General features: G+C 40.8%; 3 protein-coding genes across 6 annotated transcripts; 2 read left to right on the top strand and 1 right to left on the bottom strand.

The window, feature by feature from the left end:
* The first annotated feature begins 38 nt into the window (after positions 1 to 38).
* Positions 39 to 5,820, top strand: cep97 (centrosomal protein 97). Its single transcript, XM_008435079.3, has 11 exons — positions 39 to 208; positions 694 to 836; positions 1,142 to 1,300; positions 1,398 to 1,499; positions 1,614 to 1,727; positions 2,258 to 2,424; positions 2,528 to 2,692; positions 2,795 to 2,973; positions 3,405 to 4,056; positions 4,203 to 4,278; positions 4,852 to 5,820. Exons 1-11 carry the CDS (start codon positions 172 to 174, stop codon positions 5,323 to 5,325), a joined length of 2,268 nt encoding a protein of 755 aa, XP_008433301.2. The 5' UTR covers positions 39 to 171; the 3' UTR covers positions 5,326 to 5,820.
* Positions 5,821 to 6,605: 785 nt separating this feature from the next.
* nxpe3 (neurexophilin and PC-esterase domain family, member 3) lies at positions 6,606 to 15,309 on the top strand. 2 transcript variants are annotated; one of them, XM_081602140.1, is made up of 6 exons: positions 6,606 to 6,741; positions 7,828 to 8,008; positions 9,912 to 10,693; positions 11,147 to 11,214; positions 11,296 to 11,517; positions 11,606 to 15,309. In XM_081602140.1, the coding sequence occupies exons 2-6, from the start codon at positions 7,916 to 7,918 to the stop codon at positions 12,166 to 12,168; spliced, it is 1,728 nt and encodes a 575-aa protein (XP_081458266.1). In that variant the 5' UTR covers positions 6,606 to 6,741; positions 7,828 to 7,915; the 3' UTR covers positions 12,169 to 15,309. The 2 variants fall into 2 exon arrangements, with proteins under 2 accessions (XP_081458266.1, XP_081458264.1); XM_081602138.1 differs by having other exon boundaries at positions 6,607 to 6,741; positions 11,293 to 11,517.
* Positions 15,310 to 15,725: 416 nt separating this feature from the next.
* Positions 15,726 to 26,468, bottom strand: me3 (malic enzyme 3, NADP(+)-dependent, mitochondrial). 3 transcript variants are annotated; one of them, XM_081602135.1, is made up of 15 exons: positions 26,400 to 26,468; positions 25,637 to 25,699; positions 21,751 to 21,884; positions 21,190 to 21,339; positions 20,816 to 20,891; positions 19,973 to 20,134; positions 19,742 to 19,845; positions 19,554 to 19,663; positions 19,183 to 19,280; positions 18,978 to 19,091; positions 18,791 to 18,896; positions 18,172 to 18,314; positions 17,872 to 18,045; positions 17,598 to 17,696; positions 15,726 to 16,692 (listed from the first exon to the last, which is right to left on the bottom strand). In XM_081602135.1, exons 1-15 carry the CDS (start codon positions 26,451 to 26,453, stop codon positions 16,531 to 16,533), a joined length of 1,749 nt encoding a protein of 582 aa, XP_081458261.1. In that variant the 5' UTR covers positions 26,454 to 26,468; the 3' UTR covers positions 15,726 to 16,530. The 3 variants fall into 3 exon arrangements, with proteins under 3 accessions (XP_081458261.1, XP_081458256.1, XP_081458257.1); XM_081602130.1 differs by lacking the exon at positions 26,400 to 26,468 and adding an exon at positions 26,261 to 26,375 and having other exon boundaries at positions 25,637 to 25,866; XM_081602131.1 differs by lacking the exon at positions 26,400 to 26,468 and adding an exon at positions 26,262 to 26,370 and having other exon boundaries at positions 25,637 to 25,876.
* Between the last annotated feature and the right edge of the window lie 732 nt (positions 26,469 to 27,200).

Here is a 27,200-nt window from a genome sequence, read left to right as displayed (position 1 = left end):
GCTGTAGTCCTGTCGGGGGTGTATTGTAAAGCACCCTTATGAAAGAGAAAGGCACGTAGAACTGCGTTTCCCATAAAGCCCTTCGTGCCGCAGTTTGACAACCTAAAGATGCTTCTTGTCTTTCCCACTGTAGCTGTTAGCTAAAGCTTAGCCTTGTCCTGAGCCGATAGGATGGGTGTATCAGATGTAAAGTGTGATACAAATGCTGGTAAGTGGATAAATTGTAGTTTTTCGTAGATAAACAGATAAATTGGGGGGTTTAATAGAAGACGCCGCTTAGGGCGCATCAGATGACACCCGTTAGCAACCTAACGTTATCAGTACATAGAAACACCCAGAGTCAGTTACTCTAAATTAGACAAGAAGTTTACACGTTTCATGTTTTGTTTTGCTTATCTCTGAATCAAATCAATGCATATTATGTATAGGTATCTTGTACGTGTTGTAAGAGAAATATTTGTTAGGATGGTATTTTCTTTTTGCCCTTGTTTTGTCCTCTTGATGAAATTGCATCGACTATTAAGCTCAGATAAGCTTTTAAACATTTAAGTCTCAATACATTTGTCAGTCACACTTGTAGCTTTTGTTTTAAAATGAAAGCATTGTGTCTGCTGCAGTCATATAAAGTAATGAAATAATATTTGTGTGTGGCTTTTCTGACTGCTCTGTCCTCATCCTTAATTCCCACCCCAGTTCCTGTGGTAGATCTTTCAGCTCGCAGTATGCAGAAGCTGGATCCCAGTTTCACATGCTCCGAGGACACCCACACCCTCATCTTGGACCGTAACAACATCATGAAGCTGGATCACCTGGAACGTTGCCCAAGCCTTCAGCAGGTAGTGTTGGGGAAAAAGACACAGCACTCACTAGCAGGACTCTCAAGAATAAAAATGTATTGAGTGTTTTCCAGTTTGCCCCCTATCCCGCTGTCTAAATTATCCCTCCATCCATTGGAAAAATTTGCCATGCCGTACATTCATAATGAAGTTTTGTACTTAACCTTAAAATTGGCTAAATAAAAGGAAAGTATGGCACTCTGACTAGAAAAATGTGTAGAACTTGTAGGTTTCATACCGTCTAAACATTTGCTTTGATCTTTGTTTTGATGTCTAATTTGAACTCATTATTTTCTACTAATCAGCTGTCTGTAGCCAATAACCGATTGGTGAGAATGATGGGGGTCTCCCAACTCAGAGAGCTGAGAGTCCTCAATCTTCCCAATAATAGTATTGGCTACATTGAAGGGCTGCGAGATCTGTCCCATCTGACATGGCTCAACCTGTCAGGAAACAACATTAAGGTATGGAAATATTTGACTATGTTGTAATTAATATGGTTGTATATTTATCTAATGTGTCAGATGATAAATCTTCACCAGTCTCCTCTATCCATCACAGGTCATTGAGCAACTGAACAGCTGTGTGTCTCTCCAGCACTTGGATCTTTCTGATAATAACATATCTGCCATAGGCGATCTGACTAAACTAGAGGCATTAAAGGTAAGTCTTAATATTTACTTAAACAAAAAATCCACTAAAAAACACTTTAATGATTCTTGTGTTGGAGGGTGTTTTTTTTGTGTGAATGTGATCCATTTTCTGTCCACTTTGCAGACACTGCTGCTCCATGGAAACAGCATTACAACGCTCCGCACTGTTCCTGCTCATCTTCCTGCCCATTTATCCATTCTCTCCCTGGCAGAAAATGAGATAAGGGATCTTAATGAAGTAATTGTTTACCATTTCATTCTATCATGACTAGGACCCTAACTGAAATATGACTTGCTACAATAACAAATTTAGCTGAATGATAAATTGTCTCAGACGTTATTGTGATAAATTATAATATTGTTGTTTTGAGACCGTTTTCAAATAATATAATGATAGTGGCATAATAATGTGAGGTGAGGAAAAACATCCTCAAAGATTAATACACTTGAAATTCTAATGAGTATTTGACACTGTAACTCGTAGACATAAAAAAAAAGCGCCAAATTAAGCAAAGTATAAAGTTTCTGTGAAGAAAATTGTCCTTCAAAAAAAAAAAAAGCTAGTTGAGACCAAGGAACCACACAGAAAACTTTCATCATCCAGTTTTTGGTTAGAAATGGAGAGAAAAATTATAAAACATGGAAATATAAATTATGAGCTTATTTTAAATTATTATCCGATTGATTGATTTATCATTTATTGCAACTGGCCTAACTGAAACACACTAATATCGTTTATCAGTGACAGTATTGAGTGTTGTTGTTCAGGTGTCATACCTGGCCCCTCTTCATGAACTGGAGCAGCTGTCCATCATGTGCAACCCCTGCGTCATGGCGACTCCCTCGCTGCCGGGTTTCGATCATCGACCGTACATCATGAGTTGGTGCCTAAACCTGAAGGTCCTCGATGGCTACATCGTGACGCAAAAAGAAGGGTGAGCCCGTTTGCCGCACTGCTACAGTACACTGTTTACTTGTGAGGCTTCGTCAGAACATTTGAATCTAATTTGTGTTTTCTTTATCTGCTGATGACAACAGTCTCAAAGCAGAGTGGCTCTACAGTCAGGGGAAAGGTCGCTCATATCGACCTGGGCAGCATGTTCAGCTGGTTCAGTACCTGGCCACTGTTTGCCCTCTGACAGCATCACCTGCCCTGGAGACAGCAGAAGATGCCAAACTGGAGAAGATCCTCAGTAAGCAGAGGTATTGGTGTGAATGTTGTGTTGCCTAACGCAAGCATGAAATGGTTATTCCCACCCGCTTTTATAACGTATAATTATCTCAAATTCACTCATCTTGTGTCAGATTCCACCAACGGCAGCTGTTGGAGGAGACACGCGGAGACTGTCCCAGTCCTCCTCGTCCAACTCAGCTAGATGTTGAAAGCCACAGCCCTTCACATGCAGCTTCACAGAGTGGAGACCAAGAGGTGAAAAACATCCCCACGCCTGCACTAGCTGCTGCTCCGTCTGTCCAGGAGAAAGGTGAGAAGACTGCTTTACCTATTGTTCATGAATCTAAAATCAAGGCCTTAAAATATCTTAAATTCATTATAGAACATGTAAGTTGGTCTTAAATATGTTAATCAAAGGTCTTAAATTTTGTTGTGGTGGGACTATTTAATCTGTAGATGTTCTATGAGGCAAAAGTTGGAGTTTTGCCTTTTATTTAGGTTGGTTAAAGCTTCCAGTAACAAGCTGCTAATAGTTGCTAGCAAGCAAACAAACAAGCCATTAGCAGTTAGCACATGGCTCATTAGCAGCTGGCTTATGTACGTGAGAAGCACAAACTTGCTGCTAAGAGCAAACCTGAAAAATGTTTCAGTTTTTGTCCCCTGCATTTCTTTTGTACGTCTTAGATTTAAGTTGGTGGAACCTGCAGAAAACCTTTATTTTCCTCTTCTGGTTTCCTACAGAGCCAGTCGTGCAGTTTAACACGTGGGTAAGTTGTGATGCATCTCATGCGTCGCTGCCAGTCGTTCGCAACCCGAGGATTACAGGGGAGCACATTTTTTTGGAAGACGTGCAAACTGACGAGGACAAAATCAACAGCAGCTTGCTTTCCTCCGAGTCCACTTTCCTCCCCTTCACGTCTGACCTGGACCCACAAACGGCCCACACCGACAGCGAAGACGAGACAGAGACGTTTGAGCCCGATTCTCTGGCTCCAAAGCGACCGTCGCAATCCAGAAATCCCAGCCCTAACAAAACCAATGAGTCGTCTCCGACGGAGAAGAACCAGAGGAAAACTGTTGGAGGGAATATCGCATCTGTTGCCACGACAACAGCTGCATCCATGGCAAGAGTTGCCATGCCCAAAGATCCCACAGAGATGCCCTTTGACTTTGGGAAAGCAGAAAGTAAAGATGGTGCAAAGCTGGCACAAGTGAGCACGTCTGTCGATAAATTAAATCTGCTGCAGGCGAACGAGGCGGCAGTTAGAATCCAGTCCTGGTGGCGAGGACACTACGTTCGATGTTTTCATCCCGCAGCCAAAGAGGTGCGCAGCGAAATCCGTCTGCGCCGAATGCAAGAACACATCCTCTTCCTGTCTGATAAGCTGGAAACGTAAGTTTCTTATCAACAGTGCTTATATAACAGCGTTAACAGATTTCGGTAAGAGGAAAAAAAAAAATCTGATATGTTTTACTTTTGGTTGTGTTTTAGCACATGCCAGAAACAAGATGTAAAGGTTGAATCTGTTGTGTCGGCAGGATGGAGAAGCAGTACGAGGAGGAGAGACTCCAAAGGCTGGTTCAGGAGGAGGCGATGAAGTTTCTATGGAAAGAGGTTAATAATTATTGTATTTATGATTAATAACAACCAATCTTGCGCATTGGCATGTAAACGGTCGACTCAAACCGAAAAAATTCTTACTTTATATTTGTTATTTGTGCAAAATGGACAAAGTGTTCTGCTGAAACGCTAGCAGAATACAGATCGATTTGACCAAGTTCATGCTTTGCTGCTTCTGACTCATTTTCTCGCCTGGCCTGTCAGTTTAGTTTGATGCCCATGTTACTGTAAGAACATCGTTCAGTTAACTGTTAAAAGTTAGGTACATTATTTATAACCTATCTCTGCATAGCACATCTGCACAACTTTAATCGTGCTACGTTGGTTGTGTTCCTTGATTTTTCTGATCCGAGGCCTTCAAAAAATGTTTCCTTTCTGTCATTTTCTTCACTTCACAGTCATGCACTAGTCTGTGTTGATAACATTAATCCCAAAGAAATCCACTGAAGTTTGTAATGTGACAAACTTTGAAAAAATGTTTTTGTAGTTACTTTTTCACAGGAACAGCTGTATCCTTTTGAGGTGTGATTTTTCAGCCTGATATTTTTCCACTTGTTCTTCACGTAGCTTCAGTCCATGCAGCAGTGGAAACAGTCGGTGGAGAACAAGCTTGCAGCCGTTGCACAACCAGCTCCGATCTATTCTCCCGGGCTTTGCCACGCAGTCCCTCCTGTCGCCTCAAGCGCCACGAACCCTCCCATCGCAGACGTCTCCTTCCCAGACTCTGGATTCCAGTCGACCAACGAGCAGCAGGCGGCGCAGGAGGACAGTTTCCTGAGCAGCGGCACAGCCGACTCTCTGAAGACGGTTCGAGCGCTGAGCTCGGTTCGGAGCAGCTTCGCCGGCGTGGGCGACGGTGCGGACAGCGCAGACTGCAGCCTGTTGGACGAATACCTGTCCTCTGTACAGCAGAGGGAGGAGGAGGCTGAAGAGGTGAACAGCGATAAAACAGAAACGCCACAGACCTCCCCAAGCAGGACAGCTTCCACCAACAACACCCCCATGCAGAAGGCAGCACAAAGCAGTCCAGAGCTGGCCTGAGGTCCTTACCCAGAATGTGTGTTAATAATTATTCTGTGTGGGAGTCAGTCATTTAGTTCCTTAATAAGACCTTAATTAGGTCTATAAACTGCATACTTCTTGATTACAAATTAAGCTCAATTTTAACTCTAGGAAGAAGCTTGAAACTCTACCTTGCACTGAATGTAACTTAAGCTGTTTTGTACCATCTGTTTTGTTTGCTACTGGACATTTAGTGCCATGAAAAGATGTTGGTTGAATGTAGTAACAGAATTTATAGCAGTTAATGTGTACAAAGTTCATCAGTAACTACTGCAAACATGATGAGAGGCTGACCGTTTTTTTTTTTTTTTTTGACAGTTACACAATGTATGTTATTGTAATATTTTGTGTATTTTTTTTATCTGTTTACCAATGTAGATTTTGTCAGCTTTTGATCTGATAAGTTATAGCTGTTGTGCTATCTTCAAAAATGTAAATAAACATGTAGATATGCATTACTGGCACAGAAGAACAGCACACGTCTGCCCTATTTGAATTACTCTCCCGTCTTTCTCATTTTGAAGACAAAAGTTTCCTTGTGCTCGGCCCCTTTGCCCGGAAACCAATTCATTTCTATTCACCTCCAAACTGGACTTGCACTTCCACAGTCAGTTCACAAGCCTTCAGGCCAAAAACATTCTTGGAATAGTTCTGCCTGCTTCATTTGTTGATTTTTAGCTCAAGACATGAATTCTCGTGATTGTTTTGCAACTTTGTACCTAAAGACAGTCATTATCTCCCTAATCTTAAAATGCTGCATCTTTGGAGCTTCATTTAAATAAAAACTGCAGTGGAGTACAGAAGTAGCTCCTAAAGGTAAGGATGGAATCCCATTTGGGGTCATGAATATGTCATTCTGGGGTCTTAAGGTCAGAAAACTTAAATATCAAAGCACCAAAAATGAGAAAGCATATGCATTTTAGAAATTTTGTCAAATGATAAAAACATGAATTAAAAATGGAGAAAAAAAAGCAACATATTGACGAATATACTTGATGTAGTGTTTATGTTGATTATGTTGACATTGCACCGCTCAATGCTAGTATACTCAGTCAAGAATTTGAGTCACGACCCGTTTACATTTTTATTTTGTGGGTCAGAAGCTGGAAAGTTCGGCAACATCTGAAGGTCTGGCTTCGCTGTGGAACCTTCTGTGGAGGTGAGCACGCGTAGCTTTTATTAAAATTTTTTTTTTTTTAAAAAATGAAAAACTGCATCCAAAATGAGCTAATAAACATGTGTCAAACCCTGACCACCAGGGGGCGCAGTTAAGCTCAGCAGCCATCTTCAGCACAGTTAACGGTGACTCTGCCTCTCATGTTCGGATTTTTTTCTCTCTCTGGTCTTCTGGCCTTAATTCTCGATTTCCTCGTCGGTTCGATGTCGTTCTAACATGTAAGTAAGATATCATTACACGGCTGAACGCCCTCCGCATAAAATAACGATTTGGGTTCTAGGGTGCATCTTTCTTGTCTTGCCTATTATAAATCTTCATATATATAGGCTTATTTTTATTTATTAAATGTTATTTTCCCGGATTTTAAGTATGTGAAGATATCGGTGCGCCCCGACATTACACACTGTCATCTTTCGTCCGCTAAGATAATTTAAAAACAAAACTGTCGCTCAGTCTACACCATTGAGCTGGTTGTTTTTTGTTTTTGTTTGTTATTTTGTTTTGCTCATTGCTTTGCTGATGTCTGCAAAGATTTTTTGGGGGGTGAAATGCATAAATGCTACGTTTTTAAGAGCTGTATTCAAATCATATCGCCCTGCCGTACGTCAAAACAGCAACCCGATTCTTTTGGCTGTGCTGTTAGCAGCTGGAGTTCAGCTTTGTCCTTTGTTATGGCTTTATCCAGGGCTGGACCTAAGATGATGCGGCATTAAAAAAAAAGACAATTATTGTACCCCTTCTCATATAACTTTCTATCCTGCATGTAAATCACACTATGTGTTTCATCTTTAAGAATTGTATTTAAAAAAAAAGAAATTCAAAAAAGAATTACTTAGCTATCTGGAAAATAGAATTGCCTAACTTTGACTACAATGGGATGTTTTGATGAGTAGCTATTTTCTTAGCCACTTCCAAATTTATAAAGATATATGCCGTTAATTTTTTTTAAATAGGAGAAATGTTTTTCTTTGTTACCTGTATGTCAGAATGAAAAGGATTCATACGTTGAAAGTTTATAGACAATCTGATCAACTTTAAAAAATATTTAAATATGTTCTTTTTGATTTGATCTTTATCTATCAGCCTAACTAAAAGGTTGGGTTTTTTTTTCTTATTTTTATTTTAAATGATCACTGTGAGATTGTGATTACATCATAAATAATTCACTTGTAAATTCAGTGGGAGTAACATGCGTCCAGTCCAGAAATAATAATCCTACAAATGAATGTTTCCATAGTCTGGGCTGATAATGGCTCTGCTCAATCTGATATTTTCTGCTCTGCCTCTCCTTGTACGTTTCACAGAGCTGATAAGTAAAATCATGCCATCATTGCCGTGGTGACGTGCGGAAGAAGAACAGGGTCTGATCATGAGAGACAAAAAGGAGACACCATGTGCCGAAATCTGTCCAAGTATGCCTTGCTTTTCCTCTTTCTGTCGCTGTCGGGATTCATCTTCCTGCTGCGCAACATCCACACTCTGGAGGTAAGACAGAAAGTGGGACACATGTGGGTTTTGTAACAAAATGAGAGTGACTGGGTTTTTTTTCCCTTTTAAAGCGGCAGTATGTTTTCTGACTCATACCGAACTGAAAAGACTTAGTTAACTGCATTTCCATTGACCTTATATTTATGCAGTTTGACTTTAATTGTGTTTCCTTTTTAATGGAAACACTGCAATTGTGAATTTTGTGGGGGAGGGGGTGGGGGGGGGTTTGACATTAGAGGGATATTGACAAAGTTTTGGGTACATTTGTAATGGAAACTGAAAGTTTTAAAAGATATGTGAAAAAATATTTATTTACAAAAGTTACATACCGCAACTTTATGCAGTGCTATAAACTATTAGGACTTTATTACTAAAAAGCATTTCTGGGCAAGTGAGACGCATTGCCATATATGAAGAGGGATTTTCTTTTTATTTGTTTTATGCTACACACTACAACGAAATGTTTGCCACACTTAGCAAAACCTTACACTTTGGCAGTCCAGATTTGCATACACAAGATCAGCTAGAAAAAGAATAACATAGCTGGTAAGTTCACTTATTTTCAGCAAAAACTGAAGTCTGAGGTGCAGAACCCTTTTTGCACCATAAAACACATTTCCCTTTTAGTTCAGATTTGACCTTCATTTTCTGTTCCTCCTCTCTAAATAACCTCTTTTATCTAGACGTGTGAAAAGTCTGAGACACTCTGCAGTGTTGTGAGTTAGTTTGGGGAGTATTTTTTATTTTTTTTAAAACTGCCTCGTCTGTGCAGATATACTAATCTACAGAATGAAGATGGGATTTTGTGTAACTGTTAAAATTATTTATTTTTTGTAAAATATATCTTGTACCAAAGATTTTCAAAAGTATTGCTGCGGGTTTGGGGGTTGGGGGGAGATTTGCATTGACTTTAGTGATACCCAGAAGAAATGTCAACTGCAATTAAGCGATAAATATCCAGCATTGCTAAGTAATTGTGATTTACGGATAAAAAGCAACAGCCTAAAGAATATGTTTTGGTTAGTGCTTCATTAATTACATTCACCGGTGATCATTTTTTTGGCATTAAAGTCTGTTTTTATATATAACCAAATCTCATTATTTCTGGTCAGATCCTGAAACTGGTTAACGAACCTGGGTGGTGCACAGAGACAGAAATGATTTAACTCCAACACAACAAATAACATTTAACCCCTCGGCGATAGATGGCCAACTTTCCCCACATTAGCATGGACTTCCTGCACACTTCTACATCACCATAACTGAGTTACTAATTTATATTTATCTGTTTAACAAACAGATATGAGAACAACGACGAGCATCTCCGCTAGTAACAACAGCCGGTTACAGCGCTGAATTGCCGCTGGCTTGCTGAGTCAGCAATACTCCTCCAGCACATCATGTTGGTATGGCAAAGTTAAAGGGGTGTAGCTCCGGCTCATAACTCAGCCTTCATCTGCTGGGGATTTTCCCAAGCCTGAGTCTCATGAGGCTCTCTAAATGTATTCAGTGCTTTAAATACAAGTCAAGTTGTTGCTCGTTATCCTCAGGTTGCTTGTCAATAATCATATTTCTCAGATTTGATGGACACTTTAAGGTGATACATAGTCTCATGTACGCCACAGAACAGCTGCTGCCGCCTTTGCTTTATGCTCCATCACACAACCCCGTCTTACCCATACTGGCTAGGCAATTGTTAGCGGTACTGAGGTTATAATTACCTTCTGAGGTAATTGGCTAAAGAACCCTTGTTGCAGAAAAACTGGTCTTACCTTTTACAATATTATCATTTCTACAGAGAAATTGCAATTGGCAAAAGTCAATATTGGTTTCAGCAAATAATACAAGTCTACAGGGCAGCTGGCTGTGTGTAACACTCAACTATCTTCTTCTTTTTTAGAGTTGGAACTGCCACGCAATCTCAGCCTTTTATCAGTTTCAGACCAGGATCCACTCGTCTCTCGTGTCAGTGAACCTCCCAACATACAATCAGAACCTCACCTTCTGTGCCCATCTGGGCCAGAAACCGTCTCCTGAGGATAAACTTGAAGAGCACTACTTGTTGGACTCAATAGAGTGGCCTGGCCCTCCAGCTCGCTTTGCTCCACTCAGCCTACGCCAGACAAGCGACCCTGTCCACAGTCTCTTCACCATCCTTCCCAATAAGGAAAGAAGAGAGTGGCGCATCGGGGACCAGCTGGAGGCTCTGGTCCAAATGCACGACTATCAGGGTCGTCCTAAGCGTTATGGCGGGGACTTCCTCCTTGCTAGGCTGCATTCTTCAGAGCTTGGAGCGGGTGTAGCTGGGACGGTGGTAGACCACAGGAATGGAATTTATTCTGCTCTGTTCCCGCTGCTCTGGGTGGGGTCCGCCCAGGTCGAGATAACTCTTGTGCACTCCAGCGAGGCGGTCGCTGTGCTGAAACACTTGAGGGAGCATCGGCCCGATCGGGTTTTCTTCAAGAGCCTGTTCCGCTTGGGCTTCTTGTCAGAAACGACAGTGTGCAACATGTGCTTACCCTCCGACCAGCATTCTCTGTGCAACTATACAGACCTCTACACGGGCGAACCCTGGTACTGCTACAAGCCTAAGATACTCGGCTGTGACACCAGAATCAACCACGCCAAAGGGGGATATTTAAAACATCTCCTGACCAACAAGGAGGCTCTGCTCTTCCAGAGGTATGTCGTGTTTTATGGGTTAACAAATCATACTGGGTTCCTCCACAGTCTGGGCAGTTCTGGGAATCAAGTGTTTTCCATGTCAGGAATATACATGTAAAGAATGAGAACGAATCCATCCATCCATCCATCCATCCATCCATCCATCCATCCATCCATCCATCCATCCACCCATCCACCCATCCACCCATCCATCCATCCATCCATCCATCCATCCATCCATCCATCCATCCATCCATCCATCCATCCCTCCGCTACCATTCAACCCAATCGTTTAGTATGATGTACACTCTCTATCAATACTGTAATCTGCATTTGTAAACAGCAAGCACTTTAGTGACTTTAGCTTGAGGACTGTTTTCTACAAACTTGTTTACTAAAATATTAACATTTGTTGTCACTTGACTTTCACTCTAATTTGCTTTAAATAATATTTCACTGTCATTTTCCCAGTGGTGTAAACATCAAAGTTCAAATACGCTCCTCAGGAAAAGACAGAATCAACGTGCTGCCACCTGAAGGTAAAGTTTATACTTCTTTGTCCAGCATTTCAGTGACTGTGTATTTTGTGGATACATTTTTTTTTTCTCCCTTTGTAGCAGATGACGTTGAGAAGGAAAACAGCTCTGTAAGAACAGAGCCGGTTAAGCCCAAGCCTTCTGGATATTATTTCAAAAACTCATGGAGGCCGTTAGGAGGGACCGTCATGCGTCACTTCAATGAATCGGCGGTAATCACTCAGTGTTTGAGGAACAAGGTGATCAACATGTACGGAGACTCGACCGTTCGACAGTGGTTCGAGTACCTCATTACTTTGGTCCCAGGTGAGTCGTAGTTTGTTTTCACCTTGTTTTATTTATTTACTTTCACACATCCCCTGTTGCTCCTAAAGCAGCTTTCATTTATTCCCAGAAATGAAGGAGATAAATCTACACAGTCCCAAAAATGTGGGGCCCTTCATGGCCGTGGACACAACCCATAACATTCTGTTAAAGTACCGCTGCCATGGCCCGCCCATCCGCTTTTCCACCGTCCTGTCCAGCGAGCTGCGCTACGTTTTTAATGAACTGGACGGCCTCTCCGGAGGCCCCAACACCGTGGTGGTCCTCAGCATCTGGGCCCACTTCAGCACCTTCCCCGTGGAGGTGTACATCCGGCGCCTCCGGCACATTCGGCGGGCGCTGTTGAGGTTGCTGGGCCGGGCGCCGGAGACGCTGGTGGTGATCCGGTCGGCCAACCTCCAAGCCCTGGATGCAGAGGTGAGCCTGTACAACAGCGACTGGTACTCGCTGCAGCTGGACACGGTGCTTAAGGCCATGTTCAGAGGCATGGATGTTCTCATGGTGGATGCCTGGGAAATGAGTTTGGCTCATCACCTCCCTCACGCCCTCCATCCTCCTCGGGCCATCGTGCAGAACATGATAGACATGCTTCTGTCTTACGTCTGTCCAGTGACAAAGTCAAGGACAAAGTAGAAGCTGCGACGTCTGGTGAAGGAATCTGTTTGTCGAAGGGAGCGGGAATCCATCTGTCAACTGTACGGACCTGAACAGCTTTTCCTCTGTTCTGCTTCTCAGAGCCACCCTCCCAAATTTTAGCAAATGGTTTTGTATTTATTGTGTTTTGCATTATTCCAGGAATGCCAAAGACTCTGGCAGAATCATTTCTTCTCCGTTGGTGGTACCTAAGTGAGCTTGTGTGTGCATGTCGAGCAAACCTGGCGTCTTCACGCCTCTTTACTCACGACAGGCTGAGGCAGGAAAAACATCTTTCTTATTCATCCCTTCCTCTTGAATGCTACGAATGAAAATTTGGACAAAATGTAACTTTGAGTCACAAATGAATTAATTATTATTTGTAATATTTTACAAATCTGTGCCAATTTGTTTTGACATGGCAACCTGAGTAAGCACAAAATTCATGTTTGAAATTATAGTTTTAAGAAGACTATCCACAACTGTGTTGTCCTATGTGGAAAAGCCTTGCTAGTGTTTTTTGGAGCATTTTCCTTTTGTGTAGTCCAGGTTTGCTTAAGGCAGGGGTGTCAAACTCCAGTCCTTTAGGGCCAGTGTCCTGTAGTTTTTAAATGTGCTACAGGTACAAAACACTGGAATGAAATGGCTTAATTACCTCCTCCTTGTGTAGATCAGTTCTCCAGAGCCTTGCTAATGACCTAATTATTCTATTCAGGTGTGGTGCAGCAGAGGCACATCTAAAAGTTGCAGGGCAGTGGCCCTCCAGGACTGGAGTTTGACACCTGTGGCTTAAGGTGAATGGCACAAACGGGCGGTCGGACATTTTCACTCAGACGTTTCTGTTAGAGTCATTGTAGAGACTTGTTGTTTTTCTCGTAAGGCTTTTTGTTTTATGCGAGGGATAACGAGTGGAACACTTTTCCCTCATCAATCCGCAGAGTATTTTTCCTAAATGAAACTCTTGAATTCATCAAGATGTTTTGGGGCCAATGTAAGAGAGGCTTTCGTCTTCTTTTTGGTTAGCAGACATTTTGTTTTGCCTGAGAACTTCTCTATTTTTGCCTTTTACATGACATAATTAGTCACAACAGCTGCTTGTGACTAATTATGTCACTAGACAGTGCCTCAAATGGTTTTGTTTTTTATTTTTGGCTACTCCTCCCAAGGGCTTAGGAACTCTTTTCACCGCTGATAGATGTCAGCAGCAGCTTTGGATAGATGTTTTTCTCTAGCAGAAAACTACTTTACGCATTCACTGAGTTTTTTTGACTGATATTATTTTTTAGCATTTAGGTGTGACAAACAAGGAGAATTAGAAGAAATCTGCAAGACAAGCAAATACTTTCTCACAGCAATGTGATATTATCTATAGATAGATATTGTTCTTCTATCTATAGAATAATAGATGTTTATTCTGTGGTACCGATCAATTATATCCACCTTTAGACTCCATGTGTTCCTCCTGTTTTTCACAGGGAAATTGTCTGAAGCAACCGAGCCTTACAAATCATTGTATTTTACAGGAAGTTAGCTGAAAAATATTATAAAACAAGCTTTTTTTGAGTGTAACATGTTTACAAGCATATTAACTCTATGTTTACCTTAATAACGTTTCACTCCTCAGTATGGGAAAATGTAAAGTGAATCAATTTTTTTCACAGAATCTGATCAAAAATTTGCCTCAAGAGGATGTTAGAATTTGTTACAGTTTAGTTTCATTGTTGAATATTGATTTCGGTGAGAAATAATCATTGTTGGCTCATGTTGGAATACATGAAAAGCTATGGAATATTTCTGAACTGATTTCTAGGTGAGGATAATTATCTAGGATATTTTCCTTATTTAAAAAATTTTTAACTCTGTGAGCTATCAGTATTTAAAAAAATCTAACGAGAATACATGCACTTTAAATAGAAACTTTTACTTATCTTGTAATTTAGTACATGAAATAACCAAGGCTACTCTATTTTTTGGGGAATTGGGGGATTTTTAATCCTGTGGCATCTCACCACTTAAAGATATCAAAAATACCACGTGTGCCACTAGATACATACAATCCAAATCTTCCAGCAAACATCCAATAATGTTACTTAATCTCAAGATACCCTATGCTGACACTTTGTCTGCACCGATGAAGATTAACTCGCCTCGGCATGTAGAATGCTTGGAGTGGCTGACACATTAGGAGAGTCGGACCTAGTTTTAAACTCGTTCTGCTAATTATTTAGCCATTTGGAGGACATTCAGACCGTCTAGAGTATTAAACCAAAATCAGCCCAAGATCTTCAGACAAAGAAATGGAAAGAAAGCTTACTGTTTGCTCTTATGCAGACATATGCTGTAGATTTTGCAATATTCATCAATGCAAACACTTTCACATTTTGTCAACATATTTAACAAAATGGGTTGTTTTTCCACTCACATTTAATGCTCACATTTAACAAGCAGACACGCTTCCACTTTAATCAAAGATTAAATGATTTATTTAAGCTTCCAAAGGCCATTAGCCTTTAGCAGTAGCCCTTACTTAGCGATTAGCTAATAGCTTCTTTTATCCCATTGAAGAAGCCAATTAATTCTTTAATACGATAAATTGATTGGGATAAATCCTTGATAATTGCTTGTAATGATGAGTTACAATGAGTACTGGACAGCAAGTAGCTTTTTCTGTACTTACTTTTAAAACTCTTGGAAATGGAGTGCAGGCAGGGCCACGTTATTTGCTGTAAGGTGAAACAAGCAGGTGTTTTAGAATCAGAAAAAGATGTTTACTGTCCGATTCTGTTGTTTTGTCCTTGGGCAAGTCACTACACCCACCTTACCCACCGGTTGGTGATCGGAAGGGCAGATGGTACAACATAGCAGCCTCGCTTCTGTCAAACTGCTGCAGGGCAGCTGTGACTACGATCTAGTAGCTTACCATCAGTGTGCATGAATGGAAATGACTGATCTCATTGTAAAGCATCTTTGAGAGACCTGGAAAGCTCTACACAGGTCTGATTTTATTTACTTTTATCCTCAGACCTTTAAGTAATGTTTTGTGCAAGTCAGAATTTTCTTTTATGCAAGTTTACCAAGACTTAATTTCCCCTTATTGTTGCTTATCATTTTTGAAATAAAGAATTTTATATTTTACTTTTACTACGTGATTATTTTCTCGTTTTTTCAAAATGTACCAATATAACCTGCTGCTTTTGGTATTCTTCAAAGATTTAAGGAAAGTCAAATGAAAACAAATTGTCTTTGGGACAGATTGTTAGTAATAAACCTGAAAAGATTTAATGTAAGACTGGTTTCTTTTGCAAGCAGCAAAAGAAAGTATGGGCAAGCCCACTAGAGCAAAATGCAATTATGCAAACAGCTTTTACAAGGCAAGCTCGAAACATAAAATAAATGTTTTGTTTTTTTGTTCTTGTTGTATTAATCAACACGTGGTCCCTTGTAGCTTTTGGTGCAGGTTTGTGCAACAAACTACACAACGAACACTCTTCATTGACAAATAACCACTTTACCGTTCAATCATATATCAAACTCACACACACAAAAAAAACACCACGTTTTGTTAAGACTTTTATTTAAAAAGGTACATGATACTTTTTCCAAAACTTCAAGCATATCACTAAGTGCTAAAGCCTGCACAGCATCATTTCTCATAGTAAAACATGTAGAGCTTAAATTGCTTTGGCAAAAAAAAAATAAAATACTTGTACAGAACTGAAGGCAAACACTGGAGTCGTACAAAAACATGATGGGGACAATTACAGTTAAACAATTAAAGTGTCCTTCGTTAAAAATACAATTCTGACAGCAATGCAAAGCTGACTGGAAAACAAAAATAAAAACCAGTACAAAAACAAACGGAGCAGTGTGTTACAGGAAGAACGGTCAAACGATGGAGCAGCAACCCTCCTGAGGTCACAGAGTCAGCCACACCGAGACTGATGGGGATTTTCTGACTGCACTTCAGACACAGAATCACAATGAATCCTCTGTTCTCTTGTGACGAGAAACTAAAGCACTGCAAGGTACTGTGACACAATGCTGCACAGTAACTACTGACTGCAGCATCTTAGTTGAAAGAAACAAGTGAAAAGGTTTTGTGGGCAAGTGGCATGATTGATTTTTGATATGCTGCTTTGAGAACAGAACATAATCTTCATTTACGAACGGGTCAAATAAATAATATACTACCAAAATAATAAATTCTCGATTCTCAGACGACTCTTTGTTTGGTATCTCTGGGTCCAATGCTTACTGAAAAGTATACAAAAAAAAAAATTCAACTAAAAAAAAAAAAAAGAAAAGGGAGTGAAATTGTAGGCAACACCACAGCGGTATGCAGATGCCAGAGAATGATGATGATTACACATCCTGGACATTTATGGCCTCCTGCGGCCAGCTGTAAGTATCCAGAGTGAAGGAGTCGTAGTCAGGACTGTAGATCTGCGACAGCACAAACGCCTCCTTGTCCTTGGGCTCGGGGTAAACCGAAGCTATGTTGTTCTTGTATGCATAGTTGACGACCTAAAACAGGAACAAAAGGCAGGACGTTGAGATCCGTCATTTTGATTTGATCAACCAGCTAAAGATGTTTTGTGGCATTTCCTGGTCTGATCTCCAGCTCCCTCTGCTGGTTCTAGTAATCACTGCTGACGTTTCCTTCACTTTGGTCATCAAAAAATGCATTTTATTATTTAAATGATTAGGACAAGGCACTAACAAATAAAGAGAAATAAGTTTTTTTTCTTCTTCTTTTTTCTATAATTGAGTGTAATTTACATAATAAATTTGATTTTTGAGAATGTTTGTTGGGGGAAACTCCCCTCCCCAAGCCCAGAATAAAATGACACAAAAAACTAGTGATTACTATATTCCACACAAATTACAGGTCTTCTTACATCTCATTACCCCTATAGTTAGTGTTGAAATACTGAAAAGTTTATTTCAGTGCTTTTATTGTAAATTGTAGCTCATCGAAATTCAGCCAAAAATCACTTATTTCCATTTATGTTGATATTTTGTGCTTGCAGCTAACAAAAACTAATATCAAACTAAATTTAGTTTCAGAGAAAATTACAATATTCTATCAGAAGGAATAAAAAATGCTTTTTAAATTGGAAATGTTATTTTCTATAAAATTTTTTATTAAAACTAATAAGGATCAAGGATATATTGATCCTTATTTAACATCTATTTGTGCCATGCTGCTTTAATGTTAGATCTGCTTTGTCTTTTGGATAGGAAAACATGCAGGAGAGAGATAGTTGGGATTGGCTGGAGGAACATATGAAGAGAAAATGTAATTACTAACATTATTTTAGTAACCTGCTAATCTGGATAATAACATAGTAAAACTCATTTGTAAATCATTCAGGAAGCTGCATGAGAAAATAGGTAATCTAAATATTGTTTAATATTAAATCTCTCACCTTTACTGCGATCTTGAAGGACACTTCTCTGATGGTGCTTAGAGGTGGATAGAGTCTTCCTTCGGCCAGGTTCTCTTCTGTTACCATGTCAGCTATCGCCTGACAGACACAAACAGGCACAGCAGGGACGATGATCAGACGTGAGGTTTTTACTTGAAGGTTCAATCAGAGGGTCAGAGTTGAAAACGAAAACGGAGAGATTCTGGGTTTGATGAAGCATAACGAGACCCAGCAGAAGCTGCTTAGCTTCTAGTTAGTCCGTCTTTTCTTTCACCTCTGCAGTGGTGAGGAAAATGTCTTCAGATATGTGGCGCACTCCACAGGCTATGACCCCCAGGGCGACTCCTGGGAACACATAGGCATTATTTCCCTGACCGGGGAAGAATGTGCGTCCGTCTGCCAGGGTCACTTTGTCAAATGGACTCCCGCTGGCAAAGATGCCTCTGCCCTGATCACAGACAGAGTGAGGGGAGAAAACATGACAGCCTTAAAAAAAAAAACAATAAAAAAAAACAGTAATAAATACTTGTGCACAGCCCTGAACCGCATCAACTGGAATATCTGTGTGAATTACCTCTGTGAGTTTGTAGCACTGCTCTGCAGTACACTCAGCCTTGCTGGTGGGATTGCTCAGAGCAAAGATGATGGGCCTGTCGTTGAACGACGCCATGTCTTTGATGATCTTCTCGGTGAACGCTCCTCCGATCGCAGCCACACCTTCAGCACAAACACCGGTCAGTTTTCTGACAACGATAACGATGAATGCAGGAACTCTCCATTTCTAGGATTCTGCATCTCGGTTGGCAACATCTGTTAAAAATTAAAGCTAACAATTATCTTTGATTATTTTGTCAGATAAATTACTTTTGTACCATGTATTTATTCTTAGTTTTAAAGCCGATAAAAGTTGAAACTTTGATGAGATGTTAGAAATATTGGACAGTTCAATTTACATGCAGTTTGCGAATTTCAAACCATCGAGTGCATGGTCTGGGTTTTCGACGGTTCAGATTAAAGAGAAAGCAGCGAGTAAGCGTTTTGCCGCTACGTTGAGAAGAAACGCTACGTGAAAAAAGAGTCACCTTTCACAGATTTTCACTGAGTTTCCACAACTGGTTAGGAACAGAACAAATGAGGGTTACACGCTGGTGAAACAATGCGTTTGGTTTTACCAGCACTTCCAATTATCTCACCAATAATGGCGGTGGGTTTGATAGTTTCCACCACCTCCTCCAGAGTCTTCAAGTGTGGGTGTTCGTGAGCAAACTCAGCCTTCTCGTGGTTCAGATTGCCTCTTCCCTGGAGGAACAATAACTTTCATTGTTTGTTTTCAAACCTCGTGGCGATTTGAGTTCAGGAACACGTGGTCAGACCTGTTACCTTCACAATAAGACCCTTTGAATCAACCATCCAAATCTTCTTGGCAGCATCTTCTCTAGACACTCCCTCTTTAGCCATGGCCATCATAAGTAGGTGGGCGATTCCCATAGCAGCCTGGTCAGATAACAACAACAACAGTTCATTCTGTAACAAAGTCTCCCTTTAATGCTATTTTTAAAATTGATCATCGTTTAGCTCGACTCGCCTCGCCTGCTCCCTGGAAAACAAAGGTGTGGTCCAACAGTGTGCCCTTTGTGATCTTCAGAGCAGCAAATATTCCAGCGACGGCTACGGAGGCCGTGCCTGCAGAGGAAATGAACTTAATTATGAAACAATAACGGCTTGTGACTCACTAAGTATCAGAAGTATCAAACAAAACCAGTCAGACGAAACATTATCTTCCACTTCCCACTACTTTGTGTCGGTTTAATTACATAAAACCAACAGAAAATAAAAGTATATTGAAGTGCAGAACGGAAAAATGTACAAAACTTTAATGGGTGCCAATTCTGCTTTTTCAAATGACAACAAAACTGATTGCAATGCCAACGCCGACTCCTGTGACGAACAAAATACCTTGGATGTCGTCGTTGAAGGTGCAGTAGCGATTCCTGTACTTGTTAAGGATACGAAAGGCGTTGCTGTTGGCGAAATCCTCAAACTGGATCAGGCAGTTCATCCCGTACCTGCAGAGGAAATGCACCATCAGCCAAGCACCTAGGTTACCATTTAATTTTAGTAAAAAAAACTGCCAATGGACTGACTTGTCCGTCACTGCCTGCATGAACTCGTCGATGAGCTCGTCATACTCCTTCCCTCTTATTCGCTTGTGCTTCAGGCCGATGTACAGAGGATCGTCTAGAAGTGACTGGACGAGAACGCAACGGATATTTCTGACTTCCTGAATTGGTTTTAGAGTTAATCGTGCCGATAAATGAGGTCGATATGTGGGTCTGCAACAAGAGAAACCCAATCCAGCGCTCTTGCGCCCTCACCTGGTTGTCGGTGCCGACGTCCAGCAGCACAGGGAGACACTGCTGAGGAGGAACGCCGCCGCACGCCGTGTAGAGAGCCAGCTTCCCAACAGGAATTCCCATCCCATAGCTGCCCAGGTCTCCCAGTCCAAGGATACGCTCCCCGTCTGTCACCACTATGGCCTGGACAGGCACCAAGCATTACTTCACGTTTTCCATCACAAAATGTCTATGTAGTTTTACAGCACAACAGCAAATTAGCTTCTGATTCTCTGCCTTGTGCAGGGCCACTGATCTGCTTCAGTAGCATCTGGACTCACATTGACACCATTTAAAAATCTGTAACTCTTGGACTTGTCAAATTAAGAATGGAGCATCCAAGACAAAATTCAGAGTCTTTACAAACCTTATTATAATTGTAAAAACTCCTAAAAATATTGGCTTGAGTGTTTGGTTCAGCATTTTAGAGTTTTTACAGTCAGCACTTTAAAGCCCGACTGTAAAAACCAGGCAAACAGTGAAATCGTCTCCTTTTGGGATTTTTGGAAACAAGAACAAAATCCAGATGGGAGAAGAGCTACAAATCAAGTTGGCAAATCAAAGATGAAGCATGTCCATGTAGCAAATCAGTGTGAAAACCACTGCTTTATTAGACTTCTCAATCAAAAGACACAAGAAGGAAAGTAGTCTGGAATATCAAAACATTTGGCACACTCAATTTTCTTTTATCCATACTTATTCAGATCTGGAAAATCCAAGCTAATTTTTGAGCTAATGCTCGATGTTCCCAGGCTGCACAGAAACATGGTTAATGTGTGAAGAGGTCAGGAGTTAAAGCAGAGCGTGTCAGTGCACGGTGTGTACCTTGATGTTGTCTTCAGGCCAGGAGTTGAGCATGGTGGCAATGTGTCCCCGGTCATGGATGGTGATGAAGAGTCCTCTGCAAACATACGGGATGGCAGCATAAAGCTAAATCAGTCATACAGACTAACATGAAGCATTTAAAAGGTCAAAGATAAGTTTAACAGCAAGTAAATGTCATAAAGTACAGCATAAACACATCCATTGTCTAGAACATCAAAAATAATGGAATATAAAGAGTAGAAAAAAAATAATGGAATATAAAGAGTAGAAAAAGAAAAGAAAATGTTGTTTAACCATCACAGCTGTCCTGAAGAATAAAATCACACATTTATTTCTTTTGAATACTGTGCAGCAGTAGCAGGAACCAGCCTCACCGAGGCCTCCTGAAGGCGAGGCCATACTGCTGACAGGCCAGGCCGACGGTGGGAGTGTACACGATGGGCATGAACTCCTCGATGTCGGAGGTCAGCACCCGGTAGAACAGCTTCTCGTTCCTGTCCTGCAGAGTCATCAGTACGATGTACCTGAGATGGAGAGATGAGCATCAAATGAAAAATCTTTTTGTGTTAAAGTATATAAACTGTATTATACAAATGAGTTAGTTTGATACTTATAGCAGATCCAACATGTAGAATCCCTATGAAATACCTTAAAGTTTGTGGGTCTGAACACTTTCCAATGCTCTGGAAAGGGTTTTCTCATAATGTTCAAAGCAAATTCTCAACCAATGGTGATCTGAGCCTTTAATCCCAGAATAAATAAATCTTGAATCCCTTGATTAAAAAACAAAAAAAAAACAAGCCGTAGGTGCAACAGCTGGAACACGCTAAAGAGGATTTTACCCAACAAGCAGGACAGCACAACTGATTAAACATCTGCATCTGCAGTGTGATAATCTTCAACAGCACTTCGCCATGCTTTGCTGGGAGACTCACTTGTCCAGAGGGTTGGTGCGGGTTTCGTAGCTCCTCATGACGCGCAGCACTTGGACGTCCTGCGAGAGGAAGCAGGGCGGGATGAGGCCGTGGATGCCCAGCTGCATGCGCTCCTCCAGGGTGAACGCCATTCCCTGAAGGGTGGAACATCGATTAATATAAAGCACTGTAATCCCGGGAAAGCATCTGCACCAAGAAAAAAAGGCTTTAAAATAAATAAAGACAGCAGCAAATATAGATCGCAGTGATTCATGCGTCTGTCATCAACCTCAGAGTGGAGTTATGACTCATCGTATTCACGTAAAAACAACGGTCTCTCTTTTGTGGTCACATTTCCACTCCAGCGAGAACAACATGTGGAAACTCAAGGGAGGAAACAACATGAGGAGAAGGGATTTGAAAGCAGTGATCGTATGCAGCTTCCAGTCAGGAAGAAAGTTTAGACAAAAGAGAAAAATAAACTTTACAAGTGCAAAAAATCTCCAGCAGTCATTGGACAAGAGGCAGGGATCACCTTGGCAGTTTCCCAGTCTACCACAGGAAAACACACACACACACACGCACGCACACACACACATTTAAAGTGCATTTCTATTTGCTACATGTATTAACAGAATAAGCTTTATTGTTCTTGTTCGTGTGCACAAACAAGAAATTTCACACACTCAGCATACAGACACTGGGCATAAAAAACCTCAGATGAAATAAAATAATAGGTTAACCATATGTTTGTACAGCCATTGCCCAATATATAAAAGAAACAAGGACGAAAGGTTGTGGTTTTTCATTTAAAAAAAAAAAAAAGCATAAGTTAGTATAAAAATGACCTTTGTTGCACATGCCATTACTAATAACAATTGACCAATGCGTTGAAACCTTCTTTTGCAGGTTTATTACCATTTGCATTGCTTCTTGTTAGATAATGTGTCTGATATGAAAGGACAGATCTGATACTGATGTGTGAGCCGTTTGGGTAATTTACTAAAAAAAAAAAAAAAACTTTACAGCTGTAATTCTGAAAAGGAACATTGTAAACTTGTAAAAGTAGTTTCCTCTAGTTCTGCATGCAGGCTGCTTGAAGGGCATCTGAGCGAGGGTGTGAGCTTCAATCTATTTATTCTGTCCAATGACGAGAGCCCCTGCTCCCACTCCCCCTCTAAGCTCCACTTGTCTCTCATCGTCTCTCCCATTTCTGAAGACACAGAATCCACTCCGACTTTGTTCTACGGTGCATTTATTACAAATGCAAATTTTTCTTTGTAACCTATTCCAACATCAGACGCACTACAATGTTTCAAACTAAACAGGATTTGCTGTAGCCACACAAGTGAAGGTCTCAGAAAGAAGACAATAGCACACTGGTTCCAGAACTGCAGAATAAGAGAAAGTTATTTGAGAGGAAGCTTCCCTGGAAAATCCTCAAATTAAACTGCTTACATGGACGGAAAACCTTCACAACTCTCACCAAGTGTTTTTAAAGTGGTGACTATTCCAGTGTTGCGCATTTTTACATCCAAACGTAATATTTGTCCAGCTGGACAGATATTGGTCCAGATTTGTCCAGACACTGACATTCTCCAAAATGCTAAAAATTCACAGAGTGATGGGAACAGAGATAAGACAGTGGACAGAAATACCGTTAGCTGTTTCGTGGCAACTATTTACAAATTAATTCTGGAGATAACCGGTTGCACTGGATGTTATTTAGAAGAATCAGACTAAAAAGACAAACTTTTTTAGCCAAACATTTTCTTTCATGTTAATGTAACACATGGGGAAAGAAGAAAAAAAAATACAAAAGAAAAAAACGTGTTGTATGTTAAATTAACCAGTTGCCTCACCCCAGTTGCTGTAAAGCTACAAACTGAAATAAAGCTTTACAGACTGCAAAGTGAAGACAATGAGGAAATAGCTGGACATGTTTGAAATTACTGGAATCTTGTTTCCAGGAAGTAGCTCACTGAAGTGGAGCTCTACTTGGAGTCTCACCACTTTGCACGGCACAGAGGGAAAATATCTTCTTTTTTTTTTTTTTGTCAAAATGCTACTCCATTTCCTGACTGTTTGCACTTAAATGAACCTGTGAGTGAGGATGTGCCTGCTGAGTCAGCATGGAAAGAAGAGAGAACTGAGAGTGACCTCTGAACATCTACAATCTAAGCAATAAACTCATCTTGAGCCACTGCAGGAATCCTGGGCCGGAACAAGTCAGACACAAAGCATGAACAAACTTAACGCCATCATGATTGGTGGGGGAAAGAAAAATTCAGGAGTAACACAGACAAGGTACTTTGAGGAAATGTTGATTATTTTCATTCAACCAGAACAGAGAAGGAATAGGAGTAAGATTCTTGTTCTGTGTCGACTGTTAAATAATTAGCAGAGACTGTAAAAAGTGCTGAATACCACCATGACTCATGAAGCCAAACGTTCTGGCCTTTTACTGTGTTTATATATGTGCCAACATCACAGCACGTTCTATGCAGGACATTATGTTGGCTGTGCAAACATTTAACCTAATGTAGTGAGAGCTGAGTTTCTGAAGCATCCATTTACATTTTCTTCACAACTTCAACTTTTAAAAACACATTTGACACCCTAACCTGGCATCATTTCTATTCTACACCCGCTGTATTTACAACTGATCTTGATCATTGTCAAGTTTCCAAATCACAACTTGACTTTATAAAACCATAATCATAAAAGTAGCAATAAAGGGCTATATTTAAGGCCACAATGCTTCTATTTGTTCAAACAAAGCTAAACCTACTTAGACTAAGTTGAAGAAAACATGTAATTATCTAGGAGTAATATGCAGTAAAGAAGAGTTTATCAGCCAATTAACAGCCTCGCTCTTCTAACGGGAAAACATTAATTCCTTAACGGCCTGTTATATTTTCCCAGATTTACATTGCCTTGCAAATGTATTCAAACACTTTGAACCTTTCGCATATCCACATGCAACACCCAGAAACGCTGCATTTGTAGAATTTTGCATGAAGTCAAAGTAGCACATAATTATAAAGTGGAAGGAGATACGCAAAGCGTTTAGGTCTGGACTTTGACTAGGTCATGATGAATACGACGCAGTCTAAACCATTCCATTGTAGCTGTGATTGTATATTTAGGATCATGGAACTTCTGGGTGGAAGGTGAGCCTCCACTAAAGGGTTGCTTCCACTTCTTTATGAACTTTGACCTTCTTCCCTGGTGTTGAAAAGTAAGCCCACACGATAATGCAGCCATCGCCAATTTTCACCCTGGGGATTGTGTGTCTGAAGCTTCTGCTACACAAAAGGTTTTGTATGTGGACCCAAAGCGTTTTTTGAGCTTATCTGCTTCTCTAGAGTTACCAAAGACTTCTTAGATGGGGATTCATAACTTAACTATTACCTGATCTGTCTTGTGTGCTTCTTGGTGCTCACTAAAAACGGCTGTCGAATATAAAAGGTACTCCACACAAAAGTATGAGTTATAAACTATGATTTCCTCCAACTTATGCATTACTGTGTGTTGATCTACCGCACAAAGTCCCACTAAAATACTTTAAAATGTGAGAATACAAGATTTCCCCTGAAAACGTGCTAAGCCTGGTGGTTGGGCGCTAGGGCAGTCATTCATCCAGAGGCTCATCATCTTTGAATTAAAAACTGTTTAAAGTTGACAGGAAATTTGAAAACATCACTTGGTAATTATGTGTTGTAAAAAAGATTGGAAGATTAATACCTGAACACCATAAAGTCTTAAAAAGACTTTTTTTTAAAATAAGCAATACTTAGCCTAGTGGGGGCACAAGTAAGGCCTGGTGGCCCGCCAGGCTTATAACACACTGGGGGAAACCCTGGGTTATATATGCCATATAAAGTAAACAGATAAATAAACCAACCTTGTTCAGGTGGGGGTTCCTGGTGATGTCGTAGCCCCGCTTCTTGGTGTACACGCTGCCCTTCTGGTTGGTCCCAGAGTGGCAGACCCGGACAGCCTGGAGAGCGGCCCTGTCGGCCTGCGCTCCCACAGTGGGGCGACCCGGAGGGGCGACCAGCGCCCTCATCCCGCCCGCCGCTGTGCGTCTGCACAGAGACAAAGCGGCTTTTCCTGGGAGGGAGTTCATGCTGCCTGTGGACACCGAGAACGAGAATACAAAAACAACTCAGAGGAACATGAGACATTGCAGTACGACCGGAGGACATACAACCCCGGGATGCCAAACATACTGTGACTGATACAAGTTCAGCTTCTCCGTAAACAACCGGCTTCAAGTTTTAAAACATTAGCTTCAAGCTGAGTCATTTATAAAGAAAACAGGAGTCTAAGTCCTCTGCACTACGCAGCGTTTCTCTGGACAGGATCTCACTATAATAAAGATTAAACTAGTAGCCGAATGGTTAAACTGTTTTATAAAAGAAGCTAGCTGCGGTTAGCACATGCAGCTCTCCAACAAGCACCGTTTTCTATGCAGATGAATCAGCTAAAGCCAGAAAACTCAGAGCTGTAAGTTAGCGGGCCTCACCTGAAAACTGCGGGAATATGATAAGCACCCGGTCTAATTGATCATAGGAAGAGCTCCTCTGGCCCTACCGCCACCGATAGAACTGGCTGCTGTTTAACAGGAGGAAGGAGGCTCTACAGCTGATCCAGGACCTCCTGACATTGGGCGACTTCACTTCCGTGTCCAGGTTAGCCCGCCTCTCCGAGCCGCGCATCAGCCAATGAGAGACCGGCTCTGCGAGGACAGAAGCCCCGCCCTCAGCACGGCTGCTTGGTGAACATGAGCTCCATCTTCAGCATCTGCGCCAACTTCCACTGGTGCTCTTGTCTAATCTCACGATAGCGACGGACTTTAGGCGCCTTCTAGCCATCCATGTTCTGTAAACTTGCAGCCTGAAGTATGCAACCGAGTGTAACTAAATACAAGTTAATTTTATCGCACTGCTTGTAAGTATAGCGGACACTATCACTGGAACTACCAAATAAATTTAAACTCTTAGTCCGCCTAATAGAAATATCACAAATTTTAGGAAACAATAGATCTGTCTTTACCCGGTGCAAAGATTGATGCAGCTGAGGTAAACAAAAATAAATTTACAAAAGTTTTAGTAAAAAAATCAAAATACTGAGGTGTTTTGGCCGATTTACAAAACTGAGGATTTTCCTGTTTCTGTTTCCTAAACTTTTGTCTATAATTGCTTGTTTTTTTTTTATTATTCCCACATGTTGTTTGAGACTGACATTGAAAAGTATCTTTAAGTGGAAAAATCCATAAACTCCAAGCAGAAATTTAAAACAAAGTTAATTTTTTTTCTAGAAAGTTTCCAAGATTAGTTATAATTTATGAGGGGGTTTTTTGTGGAAATTTGCAATTTTTTGTAGATAAAATAAAAAAATCCTTGTTTGATTTTAAACTGTTTTTTGTTTAGGTTGTTTTTTTTGGCCCTCAACTATTTTTGACA

Source organism: Poecilia reticulata, chromosome 2 (genome assembly GCF_904066995.2).
Source record: "Poecilia reticulata chromosome 2, P_reticulata-male-v2, whole genome shotgun sequence".
Classification (NCBI taxonomy): Eukaryota; Metazoa; Chordata; class Actinopteri; order Cyprinodontiformes; family Poeciliidae; genus Poecilia; species Poecilia reticulata.
The sequence above is the reverse complement of the archived record's forward strand: the minus strand, read 5'-3'. Positions and strand labels throughout refer to the sequence as shown.